This window comes from Pocillopora damicornis, chromosome 13 (assembly GCF_964200805.1).
Source record: "Pocillopora damicornis chromosome 13, jaPocDami1.2, whole genome shotgun sequence".
In the NCBI taxonomy this organism is placed as follows: Eukaryota; Metazoa; Cnidaria; class Anthozoa; order Scleractinia; family Pocilloporidae; genus Pocillopora; species Pocillopora damicornis.
The window spans coordinates 6,523,591-6,538,247 of record NC_142682.1 but is presented as its reverse complement, the minus strand read 5'-3'; the positions used below and the strand labels follow the sequence as shown (position 1 = coordinate 6,538,247).

General features: G+C 37.5%; 4 protein-coding genes across 4 annotated transcripts in view; 2 read left to right on the top strand and 2 right to left on the bottom strand.

Moving 5' to 3' along the window:
* The window catches only part of LOC149035226 (uncharacterized), a 4,642-nt gene extending 1,815 nt beyond the window's left edge, over nt 1-2,827 (top strand). Inside the window, exons 3-5 of the mRNA XM_089192524.1 lie at nt 551-741; nt 957-1,101; nt 1,423-2,827. Of these exons, the coding sequence (XP_089048650.1) occupies nt 551-741; nt 957-1,101; nt 1,423-2,186 (1,100 nt within the window). The 3' untranslated portion in view covers nt 2,187-2,827. The remainder of the gene's footprint in view (nt 1-550; nt 742-956; nt 1,102-1,422) is intronic.
* LOC149035223 (ovochymase-2-like) overlaps nt 1-14,657 on the top strand; it is a 36,729-nt gene that overhangs the window by 13,904 nt on the left and 8,168 nt on the right. The window lies entirely within an intron of this gene.
* On the bottom strand, nt 2,512-5,218 carry LOC149035225 (uncharacterized). The gene is made up of 3 exons (XM_089192539.1): nt 4,715-5,218; nt 2,816-2,943; nt 2,512-2,659 (listed from the first exon to the last, which is right to left on the bottom strand). The coding sequence occupies exons 1-3, from the start codon at nt 5,114-5,116 to the stop codon at nt 2,512-2,514; spliced, it is 678 nt and encodes a 225-aa protein (XP_089048665.1). The 5' UTR covers nt 5,117-5,218.
* LOC149035224 (uncharacterized) lies at nt 6,965-14,276 on the bottom strand. The gene is made up of 16 exons (XM_089192540.1): nt 13,716-14,276; nt 13,535-13,637; nt 12,739-12,959; nt 12,601-12,650; nt 12,087-12,168; nt 11,791-11,961; nt 11,519-11,664; nt 11,100-11,211; nt 10,498-10,569; nt 9,671-9,851; nt 9,340-9,429; nt 9,159-9,227; nt 9,012-9,072; nt 8,365-8,433; nt 8,038-8,225; nt 6,965-7,769 (listed from the first exon to the last, which is right to left on the bottom strand). Exons 1-16 carry the CDS (start codon nt 14,148-14,150, stop codon nt 7,147-7,149), a joined length of 2,673 nt encoding a protein of 890 aa, XP_089048666.1. The 5' UTR covers nt 14,151-14,276; the 3' UTR covers nt 6,965-7,146.

Below are 14,657 nucleotides of genomic sequence, written 5' to 3'. Positions count from 1 at the left end.
TGCATTATAACTATTATAGACCATGGCTAAAATATAGGGTAACATTAGAGGTGTACAGTCCTGGGGCATGGGTGTGCAAATCCCCCCCCCCCCCCCCCAGTTTAAAAAATTTTCAAAGTCCAAAGGTGCCCATACGCCTATGGGTATCATTAATAAACCTCTAGTAGTCTATTATTTCTAAGTAATGAATATTGTGGTTTTCTCTGCTAACTGTGCCTGCTGGACATTTATTTTATTTTGGTGCCAGGATACCAGATTTAAATCAATAATGGACAGTGGTCTTGTTAAACTGTGTCTAAACCCAGGGGGGGTACTTGCAGGGGTGGGGGTCTGACAGAGCTCTATATTGCAACCCAAAAGGGTTTTCATCTTCAGCTACTTTTAACCTTTGACACCATAATAGAGTTGTTGATTAATTTATTTTCATTTTTAGTTGATGCAATATCTTTGATTGCCGAGGAAACTGAAAATCATGCAGTGACATTGTAATAATCAAACCAATTGAATTGATATTCAGTGGAAATGAAAGCTTTAATTTTTTTTTTGCTAGATGAGTGCAAGAAATTGTCCTTGGCTCAAAAGAACGAAGAAGCTGCCAAGAAATGGTCTGACATGACATCTGCAGAAAAAGATGCGTTCAAAGGAAAAGCAGAAAGTTTAAAGGCCCCTGATGTTTCAGAGCTTAGTGAGGCTCAAAAATCTAAATTGATATCAGTTCACAGAAAAAATCTTCTAAATGAGGTAAAGGTTTCAATCACTTTATGAAATAATCTCCAGCCAAGCTCAATTCCAATTAGGTAGCATAAACCATGCAAATTCAGAATAACTTAAAACTTTATTAAAAGTGGATGAGTAATTTCTAATTATCGTACTCTGTGGGAATTAATGCAACATGCGGATGTTTGTGTCCTTTTGAGTAATCCTCGTGCCACATTTTACTTTTTCATCTGCTTCAGATCATGTTTCTAGAAGACTTGGGCTGTGAATCTTCTCTGATTTTTCAAGACACTTCAGGCCAAGTGTACAACTTTGGATCAAGTGCAGGTTTCTCTTTCTTATGCCTGAATCCTGACATCAACATCAAATTCCGAGACCACTTTGGTATATATTATTACTTTGAATTAGTAATATTATAAACAGCTGCTTTTAACTGGACAGGTCAAATCTGACAATTATGCAGCCAATACAAATCCAGTAGAAAATGCCACTAGCTAATGAAATTGAATTACTTATTCTTACCTTGTGTCTCACATTTTGGCAAAGAAAGTGTCATATGGGACATGTGGAAATGGTCAATAAGACTTACTGTCATACATTTCAGGGGTTATCAGGCTCATTACTTGCCCAATTACTTCCTGAATTGTACTCCACTCAGTGCTATTATCATTAGCAATCAATGTTTCTCTTTCTCTTGCACAATAGGTGAAGCAATAAAGAAACCAGGCAGCAGGGTGCCGTATCTACGTGGGGGTTTTACAGTAGAAAATCTCCCAGATGGCATTTTCTTTAAGAAACCCTTCCATTATGGCACTAAACAACTCCAGGCCATAATGGAGAAAAAAAGCGAAATTAAATTCGTGATTACCAGTAATGCAAATGTAAACTTGCAAAGCAACAGGGATTTTATTCCCTCTCCAACTCAGCCTGAAACAGTAGTCACTCTTCTGTCCAGGATAGTGGACAGACAATGTGCAGAAAGGGTAGTTAGACTGTCTGACAAGATTAAAGAACAAGATGTGGAGGTTGTGGAGTTGAGACTTGACCAGGAAGAGAGACTAAGATTAAATGAATGTAGTTTTTATTTTGAAGATGATGCATGGCTTGCTGTTGGTGCTAATATTGAACACTCCACAGAAGCACAAGGGCTTATTGTCCCAGTGTTTACTGAGTCAGAAGATGAGAAATTCTGGCTTTTCTACACTATCCAGAATCCATCAAAACTAGTCAAAGCTTCATTTACTTACAAGATAAAAGGGTATTGGCTTGACTTACAAGGCCAATCCAACTACAAATTACTGAACAATCATCAGGATTATGTTACTATTGCCAACTTGATCAAAAATGGACCCTATGGACCATTATATTTTTTGCAGGGGATGGAAATTTCAGATGACCAGTATTTTAATATACCTGAAGTATTTAACAATGCAATATTTGCTGCCTTAAGAAGTAGCACTATTATTTAAAATTTAACAATATGTACTTTTCAATTTAATATACCTTTTCTAAGAACCTGTTGGAAAGCCAATTTTATAGCCAGCTGACATACAGAGAATCCTAAATTGTAGTTCTTAAATTGTTACTATTATTAAACTATAGATAATGATTAGCCTAGAAGTTTGTTTGCTAATTTGTTGATCATTTTCAGTGGTCCAAGTGGTGTGTCTACAAATGAATACAAAATCCAGTATAAAGTACTTTTATTACCTATTACAATAGGCTACATGCATGTCATACTTTCTAACAAAGACCACTTGTAGAAGCTTGATTGTACAAAGAAAACCAGAAACATTACATTTTGCCATTTTTGTGTACTAATGATAAGTACTTTTCAGAATCTTTGCCAATATTGTGTACTTTTGGTAGGTGGTAATCAAAGCGTCGTCCAACCCAGGTACATCCCTGTAGTGGACAACATCTAATGGGCCTCTTGGTTTTGCTGAAAATATAGGAAAAATGCAATGTGTCAAAATGAGCATGAATTGAAAAAAGTCAAGAATGCTGTGTACAGTAGAGAAAACACTCATCTATGTAACTACAATGAACACAATCCTCTGAAAAACAGAACTGAACAATAAGAAATGTAATAAAATACCTATTTTCCTGATTTCCTTTGGCCTTTCCCTGATTCTTTTCACTCTTTAGCTCCTCAACTTCACTCTTACTCAGCTTATGTGCATGTTTCAAATGGTTGGAAAGATTATTGTATTCTTTCTGGCAAATCTGGAAATAAAATTATAGAAAAATAGATATGTGAATATTTCATTTTGGATCATCATGACTGCTTAGCTTGTTATTGCAAAATGACAGCTAGTTGAGATCATCATTTAGATAGGCCATGCAAGCATCAGCATATGACCTGCAAATATCTCTCTACAAAGAATGATCTATTCATATGTAGCATTGTTTTGTGCAAATAACATTCCAGATGCCCATACACAGCTGTGCTCATAAATATTCCAGCAATGCTGCAGATTGTTTCCCAGAGTTTTCAGAGTCATTTGACCCACCCTTATCAGAAAAGAATAGAACATCTAACCAGTATATGCAGAAGTCGAACATGTTTTTCAGTTATTTTAATACCCTGGTGAGTTTTTTAGCCTGGGTTTCCAACATGAAATTTCCCACATGCACTGTCGTCTAGCCTATACTCCACCAACTGCGCCAACTGTACTGGATGGTGGTTGGATAAGGGTGGTGAGATATTATGGGATACAATTCTAAAAAACCGTCTTAGGCTGAAAGAGCAGGTGAAAATTAGTCAAAAGAAAATTAAAATAGGCTGGGTTGGAATATAGGAATAATGCTTAACAGGTTCCTAAACGGACATAGTTTGACGCTACTCTGGTTTGCAGATTTAATGAATTTAACCGAAGAAGTTACGATTCATAGACCCAACGTTTCTACACTCCTGTCTAGTGCCTTCATCAGGGGTGATCTAAACGCTGCAACAAGAGGTCCTTTTACATGATCACTAATTAGGTTTCTAAACTTCAGAGATTTAAAATTATTTGTTTGGAAATTTGAAGTCATGGTGCTGGAGAAAATGGCACACTCTCCACTCAGTGACTTTACATTAGGCCTTTTATGTTTCTTAACATTAAGAAGGGGGTCATGTGAAGGCTAACTAGCTGCAAAGGGGCCAATGATCCAAAAGAAGGGGAAACAGTCATGCAATCATAAAACACATGCAAGAATGCACCAGGATAAAATAATGATAGGACTAATTTATCACAAAATGTCATGATATATTAGTGTCTTGCAGATCAGTTACTCATGCCTTACCCATGCTAGTCTGCCTTTCGCTTTGGTAAATTGAACTGCACATTGTTTTGCTCACATTTGTCCAATAATTTTAAAAAGTATTTTCTTATCGTATGAACAAATGGGCCAATATCAACATCTTAAAGGTAGTTCTAGATGTCATTCTCACACCACTGTACAGACTCCACCACCTCCAGGGTTTGAATCCTTTTGAGTACTAAGATGGGTGTCTTTTGTTTACATTTATAAATCATAGTGCTACATTCATTCTATATAGGTGTAGATTATATGTAGGAGCCTATTACTTTATGAACCAGATAGTGGAGTTGACCTAAAATTTTATATTTCATGCTTCATACAATGGCAAGCTTAGCTCATCCTCTCTCAGTTAATTGGCATTTTCTCAATGCACCTTTCAACATAAAGCCCAAGAAGAAGAGGGGTGTCTGGCTAGCCATGGAAATTTGACTATGAGGGCAGTCCCCAAGGTAGGTATTTTGATTTTTTGTAATGTCCCCGGGGTGCATGGGGAATTTTGGCACTTCGTTATAAATGACCACACTCACTTACCCCAGTGTAGGGATTTTGATATTTTTTACCAATTTCGGTATCCAGACTGGGGTGGCCTATTTGAAAATTATTTGGACAGAAAATATCAAAATCCCCAAACCTTGCCTAACCCCTCCTCCTGACCCCGTCTAGTGCATAACATTGAAAGCTGCATACTCACACTGCAGGGATATTTATAAAGTTTTTTCCTCAGTCGTTTCTTCCGCTGTGGTGGCTTTGGCGGGTTATGATCATTCAAATGACTTAAAATGCTTTCGGCCTCCTTGGACATCTTCATCTTTATCAATTCCATTGACATTCCTGTACGAATTGAGGTTGTCGACTCCACGTTTCGGATCTCATGGAAATGGCAAACAAGGTTTTCCATTAAACCGAGAAAGTGGCTTCTTTGCGTTAATCCAATATCCTTTGCCACTTTCTTTTCTTGGCGAATTTGAACAACAAGATCGCTTGGGTCGTATCCGTTTTCAAAATGGAAATACATTTCAAAGGGCGCAAAGAGCAGCGTAAGTTCGTGACCTCGCTCCCTGTGGCTTGTCTGGGGGTCTGGTTCCCAGTCCATTGATGTTAGAGGTAAACTGCTCTAGCATTCCTCAGCCTTCGATCCGAATCTTTCAGTTCGGAAATGTAGTTTACAGATATGCCACGCACAACACGTTTTGCGTTTTTTTTTTCCAGTTGCAGTGAATGAATCGCAGTGTCTCAGTGCGTCACCATCCCGTCTCTTTTTCCTCGCCTCCCCCTTCTCCCGCCTCCCACGTCTCACGCCTTAACTCCCCCCCCCCGACCCTACCTAGACAAAATGTTTCTACGTTTGGTACTTTGATCGACGGAAAAACATGGCTTCTCCTAGATGTAATGGAGAAGTTTCATATTATCATGGTGCAAGGACATCAGCACTCATTGTGCTAATTTCGTTAAAAGAATTTAGAAAAAGTTCACATGGTTTGCCAACCCACAATAAATAGCTGTTATGATATCTTTTGGCTGTTATGATATCTTTTGGCAGAAACATGAATTCACCTTCAAATATAATCTTTAAAAATATCCGTCCGTATACACAATTGTAAACACTGATGAGGAATACGGTAGTTTAATGCTATAACGAAATCATGTGCTAAACCTGACTACTGGACTATCTAGAAAAGGACAAAAAAAAAGACCTTTAATTTAGAACAATTTTAGGAAGAAACTAGTCGATAAAACTATTACTTAACATTAATTTCGTCAGGATAATGATATTTTAAGAAATATTTTAGTATCATCGAGGTTGGACGACGATCGACGTCGCGTGTGACTTGTGGTTTATTTGCTACTTGATGTACAGTGACAGTACAATACAACTTAACGAATAAAGCGAAGATCTAGAGTTAGCAATTGAATGCGTTAAACCACTGCGCAATATGCAGGACACTTTTGCAGAGTAGCACTGACTGCCTGTTTACCATTTCAACAACACAATCCGTTAAATCGCCTGAAATAATTACAACTTATAACTTTTTCTCAGTAATTCCGGCACGTGCTAATTCCGTTACGGGTGTGTCAATTTCGTTATGGCCTCACGAAGGACGTATACTGATATATTTTACTTGATATCATACAAAACAGAAATTTGAAATTATGTGGCTCATATTCACTATTTCATGGATGCCACCAAGATATGTATTGCCTAAACACTTTCAAGACAGATTTGTTAGGAACATGTATATATATATGCTCAGTTAATGTGACTGCCTTCATAAGAGGCACTGTATAGTAAGGTTACACAATGAGATCCATTGCCATCTAAGAATGAAAGGTGGTACATGGGTATATCTGCATGGCCATTTTTGTTGGACGGGTGATGGTTAAGCATGCAACGCTCAAAAAGCGTCACCTCAGTTCAGTAAGGATGGTCCGAATTGACAATGTACAGAAGAACAACGACCAAATTCAGTATTTGGCTTATCAACTAGAGTATTCAAACCTAAGTTATAAAGTGCCTTATATATGCGATAATTATAATACGGAGTTTATAAAGATATTCGAGGCACCCACCCCATACTTGCTAATATCTATTTATCTATCATTCCTTTTGGTACAGATGGACAAAGATGACTAATGTTTTTGTTCGACAATGGTGGACCTCTCAAAATTGATAACGGTGACTCATGGTCCGACATCTGTTCCACGCCTACAATTGTACCTCCAGTGAACTCCAATCCATACAAACATGATTTTCAATAATAAAGAGTTTGTATGGGAGTCTAATATAACGGAGTTTTGACTAGGTGGGTTAGTACAGCTGTTCACTTACGAGTGTCCGTTGAGGGAGCTTCGGCACCGATTAGCATATAAAATACACCGTCTACACATGCTACGTATAATCCTAATAACGTAAAAACTGCTACAAATCACCACCGAGATGAAATTTGCCATCGGTGAGAATTTATTAAAACATATTGTGATGATTGGCCAGTCAGTATAATCCTACACAATGTATTGATATTTGTTGGGTTTTCCGAGAAGTTTACCCGCTATTGGCGCGCGCACATAAACAAAACAGAGGCTGTTTCTGTATGGTTTTGGCAAGCGCCAGAGACAAAATGAGTTTTATTCATTATCAGATAATTCGCTGTCTGATGTCAGTTCCAACACAAAGGCCTCATCGTCCACAACTTCCTCCATCATCGATTCGTCTGATTTCTCGTCATCTAGAGGATAGTCGATGCCACTCAAATTAGCATAGGTTTTTGCTACCTCAGCATGACCAATAGGTTTAGGGGAATCCAAGATACCACCCCATAAAAGCAGCAGCGAGGAAATGTGATTACAATGAATCATCCGTTTCTTTTTAAGACAAGCTATCACTCCTGCATTAAGAGGGTTATCAGTGTAAGGCAGATACGCATCCACTGATTCATCTATAAGCCTGATTTCGTTTTGGAGAAAAGAGACAAGGCGATTCATTTCCTCCTTCAACAGTTCAAGCTCTTCCTGACACCTGTTGTGTAAGCAGAAAAGGTCAATTATCTGCCTCCTAACAAGAGCAGGAACGGTGTCCCCTTCCTCTTGGACTTCAGAGTAAATGCTGCTCTTAGGATCCTTAGCATCGTCATAAAGAATTTGGGGTACATCATTGGGAAGATACCCATTTATTTCGGACAAAGTTTTGTGAATGGACTTGACGACTTTGTCGATCTGCTTTGAGAGCTTTATGGCAATTGCTTGGCCATCTGAAAATTAAAAAGTTCATAATAACTAAAAACGCAATTCAGTGACAGTTTTACGGATTAGACGGAAAAATGTAAATGTGTAAGACTTGAGAACTGGGAAAATTTAGCCCTCATACCCCAACTCAAATAATCCCAGTACAATGCCTAGAGTCGCAGTCAAAAACAACGGGCATACGCAGCAACATAACGACGGAATTACTGCAGACCATGATCACCAAAATACACATGCTACTAAATATTTTACATAGCAGTTTCTTCAGTTTATTACCAGCATATTTTCGCTTCAATTCCACCAAGAAACTTCTTTCGGATGCCATGCAATGTAAACTCAACAAGAGTTCGCTCTTTCTCTTCTCGTAGAGACGTGACTTAACGGTTACAAACACACGAGACAGATCGGACCATCTTTCTCTGATGTGATGCTTCTTTTCCATGGCTACTATGGCCTTCTCGTTCCTATGTACAATAAATGTAAGTAAGTTATTAAGTAAGTTTATTATTTGTTTTTAATTTCGGCACCCTTAATTCCCTGTCTGCAGAACCTGATTATTCCAGTCGTTGCTGCAAGGAAGGAATTTGCATATTTATGACTTACCGTTTGATTTTCTTTTCAACATCTTTTACTTTCCCTTGATCTTCATCTTGTACACAGCTCAATTCATTTCTGAAAAAAAAATTTAAATGGGTGGAGATACGTACACAATATGTTCAGTTTAATACTTAGTAATTATATTTGCTAGGGTGGAAAGAAAGGGGAGTACGAATACTATATTTATATTATTGTGAAAACAGGTTTTTGCCTTCACAAATAAACGGACGGACGGGGAACAACCCGATAAACTTCTTCTGGGAAAAAGGCTTTCCTGGGGGCACTCGCTGGCTGCGGGAAGGCCGGAATCTATTACGGTTGTTGACTATCCTCGAGACAATGACTAACAACGACAAAGTTGGCTCCAAAGTGGATTTATTAAATACCGCTGAGCTGACTGGTTTTTTACCTGACTTGACCAGACTGGGTTTGACCGAAGAAAGCTCTACAAAACAGCTCTATTTAAGCCGAGGTCACAAAGGATCAGGTAATGCCATGAATCAACTAAAGGATCAGTTTCACGTAGTCCACTACAACGATTGGTTAGGTAGGAATTTCGCCTTTTACAAGTTTAATCGCTTTCGAAAAGCTCAGGTACTCGCTAATGTAAGTCATGAATAATTTGGTAGGTGGTACTTCCACACACTATATACCTGAGTTTTTTAGACATGAGGAGCAAGCTGACATATGATTCGTCCCACTGCAGTATTAATCCTGTGACAGATTAATAATATATTAGTGAATACAAAAAAAACTGTTCTCCCTAATGATTGTTAACAAATGCTGAGGAATAAAATTACCGTGTTCTTTTGGTTTCAGTGCTTCAACTTCTTCCTTTTGCCACTCTTGTATCATATCATCATCACAATCTAGTACAGGTAAATACAAGTATAATTTGCAATAATCATATAGCATGCATGTAAGTCATTGTGCTGTTTTTCATTGCAATGAGTAAAAAAAAAAAAGGTTTAAAATGTGTACCTGGAAGTTTTTCAGTGAGTTCCTTAAGCTTTGCACTGACATCCTGTAGAAGAATTTCTGCCCTTGCAAACTTTGCTTTTAGACTAAAACCTGTGAACATTAAAAGGAATCAGTTTGATGTGTACTAATAAGACTAGTCAACCTCGAGTTACATCTGTACATACATTGCACATGTCCATATTGAAAAAATGAAGAATTGCAACTACGACAGAAAACACAGGGTAGATAAAGCTGTCCAGCTAAAGTAGTGGTCAATAGTTGATATCCCTTTTACTTTTCAGCAAAACCCACAGAAATGTGAAAGTTATGTGTTCAATAAAATTAACCATACCAAATTTGTGATACAAATGTTGGGCATAGTGAAGAAGCCCATCAGTCAAAACATCTGTCCTTTTGTGAGCACTCATTTCTTTAGTGACAGAGGAAAACCTTCTCAGAAAGGACCATAACCTTTCCACCCCTTCACCATCTGTCAATCCAGTTCCCTTGATCCTTCTTGGACTGTACTGGATCTACAGACAATCATATTGAAGATAAAACCATTATTGAAGATAAAAGCATTAATATGGCATGGACCTTGCATCAGATATTTAGCAAATACATGTACTAGCCTGCAGTGCAGGCAGATTTTAGCAGTGTGAATGAATATTTCCAACTTGAGTGTTCAAAGCACCATCTTGAATTAGGAAAACAGTGGAGAGTTGGAGCATGAGACCTCCTCACGCATTGTATTTTTGCCCCAACTTTCCAGTAAAACAAACACTCAAAAGATGACAACCACCAAAACCACCTGCGCTGCAGGCTATATACTTAAAATTTTAATTTTCATTCTAGGTAAAATTAACCTTGAGTAAAGGCTCACTGGTTAGTGGTCATTTCCAAAGCTGATAGGCTTATGTAGGGTGGCCACTCTTTTATAAGGATCATGTACATGTGCTTAAATATTTCACCTTGCTTGCTTAGCTGACCCTTGCAGATCATTTGCTTTCAATTTTAGAAACTGCTGTCAGATTTCAGATCCCACACTGCTCACCGGGCATTGGTAGGTAAGTATGGGATGTGTATGATTACAACTGTATTTAACCAATGTTGAGGTATTGCCACACATTTTTTCACATTGCCACAAGGCCATTTACTGTTAAACTGATATATACTAACCTGGCATGATGCCTTGTGCCCATAGTAATGGAATATGGGTATGGCAACATCAACACCTTCCAAGAGGCTTACCTGAGATAAACACTAATACATATAATCATGTACATGTAAATGAAAATTGTGTCAGTAGTAATAAACTATTCTGAAGTTAAGATGTGATCCTCACAGATATTCATGCAATTTAAATGTAAGCAATAATGGGAATTAAACCAAACACAAAGAAGAAAAGAATCTGGCCCCACTGGGATTTGAGCCCATGACATTGTCATTGCAATGCTCTACCCACTGAACTATGAACCCCCATATGTTGGGAGCAAGCCAGTACCCATGAAAGGAAGTGATGAAACAGACAATGGAATTACGTCAGTTGCAAAAATGACATTTTATTTGATTAAGCCAATTGCTCAAAATTCAGTAAATAACTCTGATGATTACATCTTCATTTCCTTTCCACAATTCACATAATTCCAGTCTGTTCCAATAAATTATTTTATTTCATCCCAAATTTAATAGAAAATACTTTGGACAATTCCACATAATTAAATGCCACTTTAGATTACAATTTAGCCTCCTGCACATCCATGTTCAAAAAATTTAGTTACCTTCAAATGGTGTGCTAATAGACAAGCAATGTCATACATGATGATTACTCTGTTTCTGGTGCTCTCATTAAGACTTCTAAGCCTCTTAAGCTCATAAACAGAGTATGATATTCTGTAGAGAGAAAAGATTGTTGAAAAGGTGAATCAATAACCAATTTTTTCTTTTATATCTTTTTACACAAAACTAAGACAAATTGAACATATTTCCTATAATATGACATTCAAATTAATAACAAAGTTATACAATGGTGATGCTAATAGTGTAAAGAATCATAGGATGCACCTGTATTGTATATACAAGTGTGCCAATTGTCAGCTTGACAAATTCATAATAATGGCTCTATCATATAACTCTCTAACAGACAATACATATAGGATTGGGCACAACATTAGGTAAAATGTATTTACATACTCCATACCTTTCACCATGCTTTATGTTATGGAATCCTTTGGGAAAGTCATGTCTGCATACTCGCCCAAAGACACCTTTCTCGTCAAAGAGTTTGTTTTTGCCTTTTGATCTTAAAGCTGAAAGAACCTCTCCAGCATGGAACTTACTGCAGTTCTGTGAAAAAAAAAAGGGACAAAAACAGAAAATCTTGAATTTAAAGGGCCAAAAGGAAAATCATACAGTTATTAAATTAACATTTATGCCATAATGTATGAGCATTGCATTATCTTAAGTACAGACCTGTTCCATGTCTGCTCCAGCTTTGCCATAACTGTTGACAAAATTGTCAACATCATCCTGGTCTGCAAATAGGAGTGTTCCATGTTTGGGTGTTCCTAAATTATGCCCTTTGTCCTTCTTTCTGCACAGTCCAAAGCACCCATCCATGCTTTCAATGAGAACACCATCATCCTGTTCAAAAGAGAGGGGAAAAGAGAAAAATAGATATAAAAAAGAACAGCAACAACAACATAAAATTAATACTGCAGAACTACAGTGCAAGCTACTATTCAGAACAAATTACAATGTATAGTTACCCTTGGACATATAGGACACCAAGCTCCATTGTACAAACTTCCATTGTACTTTGTACAATGCCTGTACTGATACATGAAATACCTTCATGTGAAAACAACAAAATGTCAATCAGGACTTTCTTAAAGAAAGTCAGTAAATGTACATGTACAACAAGAAAGATGTTTTGTAAATTAATGTAAATGGAATCTTGACCTTAAAGCAAACAGTCAATGTATCTTTGAATCATATGAACACAAAAGCGACAAAAGCAAAGCATGAGTTTGAGATCTATATTAGCTGGGGGACTAGATAATAAATAAATGAATAAAATAATAATATAAATAAGCACTTGTAAATCATGTGACTACCTCTACTACTACTAATAATAATAATATTAATAATACTAATATAACAAGAACAACAACAATAATAATAGTAAAAATAATATTAATTCTAATATCAATAATACCTTAGAAGACATTGTACATCCACAAATTAGCAGCTCTGATATTCTCAACCTATATGCAAACATACCTGAATTCTTCAAAGCATTCTGAATTAAGGATACTGTAAATTGAGCTCACCTAAAAAAAAACATACCATTCAACCAGAATCAATCAATTAAAAAAATTCATGTCATGTCTCAAAAAGACTGTTTGTGAGCAAACCTACATGTGTTGGCTGTTGCTGAGGATTGAGTTCTGTGATCACTTCAGTGATGTTTAGCAGGGACACTTGACAATGAAGAAAGACCTTCTCCACAAACTCCATCAGTTTGAAGCTGAATCCTGTGGTGGGATTTGCTGGTGACCCTGGCCAGAACTGGCATTTCAAGAGTGTGATAGCATGCGGCTCACAATCACACACTTGTACATATTTGAGGTGATGATTTCCTGACATTCATAGAAAAGTAAATGAACAACTTAAGAAGTTAAGTAAACAAAATGAAAAAAACATTACATACAGCTTTAAATACCTCTTACTTTGTTGAGGGCTGTATAGACACCTTATTAACCAAGTGCAAGGGCCATACTAAGAGAATATTGGCCCAAGGTCTTGACAGTACAAACCAAGTGCAGCGAGGTCTGTACAGAAAAGTCCAAGGACCAATATTCTCCCAGCATGACAGAAAAGATTCTTACAGATAGATGCAAGCCAAGTTTATTGTTTCTCTTTGGCAAGCCATTAAAAAACTTAATTGCATGTGGGATCATTCAGTACATTACCCGGTCCAATACTTAGAAAATATTGGACAGGCAATGGAGCAATCTGATTGTTTGATTTTAGTTACTGGCCCTGACATGTTGAGAGAATTTAAATCGTATCATTATCATTAAGATCATTAGCGTTCTTGATTTTAGGCAAGCGGCAGGAAAATGTGAAAAAGGAACAGATAAAATTGAAAAAGAACGCTTCGTTTTTAAACCATTCTAGTATTCTCCAACCACTATAAATGAAATGAACTGACCTGAGGCATCCAGAAGTCTGAACAGCTTTACTGCTGCGGTTCTGCACGTATGGCCATAGCTAACAGTTGCCTCGTCTGCATACAAAGGAGAAAATACCCCATCCTATTAAAATAAAGAAAGCAAGATATGTTACACTAAAAGTAGCTAGAATACAACTGGCCCCAAAATATTCATACACACCTTCCATTGCTCAAGTACATGAAACTTGTTTCGATTGACATGTAGAGCTCGAGCACATCCAACACAAAAGTACTGGCGAGGGCCACAGTACTCACATCTTGTTGTAGCGATACTCTTTTGACAGTTCACACAGTTCACATTGTCTGGGAGATGCTGTTCTTCAATGTACGAATTCAGCAACTTTTCCCGTACCTTTTCCCAGTTAGCAGAGATACTCAAAACGCGATTTTGCTGTTGAGTTGAGAGGTCCTGCTTATCGAGATCGCCAAGAGGGACATCTTGTTCCACTGGACTGTTGGTGTCCTGACTATTTTCCTCCGTACTCTTATGAGGCTGCTTCCCAAGATCCACTCTCAGCGGAATCGATACGGTGGTTTTCTTTCCATCGCGCCCAATATTCTTCACATCTAAGAAAACGGGCTTTAACCGACGCATTTCGTGGCGATCACCTTGGCTCGTCCACCGAAGAGTGAAGGATCAGATTGGTCGAAATGTTTATGCATATCTAATGAGCTACTGGGAAGACTTAGATGATCATTTAGGACGGCTTGAACCCAATGATCTAGATTTAGATTACATGGGTGTTAGCCATTTAGATTGTGTAAGTAGGGTGTCTTGAGTGCTCTAGCCGTTTCCTAAGTGCTCTATAACAGAACAGAGCACAGTCAAGGCTTCTCTATTTGTTTTATAATAAAGAAACCATTGAATTCCCCAAGCATTACTTTCAATTTTCAAAACAAATTATTATTATTAAAGCGAACAACAGTGTCGTCAGCATGCTCTATACTCTCATAAGGCACGCTTCAATAAGCCAATCAGAATCTCTGTTAGAATGGTTCAAATAATCTGATTGGCTGTACAAGACTAAAGCTGTCAAAAGTGTCAAACCATCAAAGTTCACATTCTGCGATAGTTTTCAAACTAAAATAGTTCGGCAGGTCG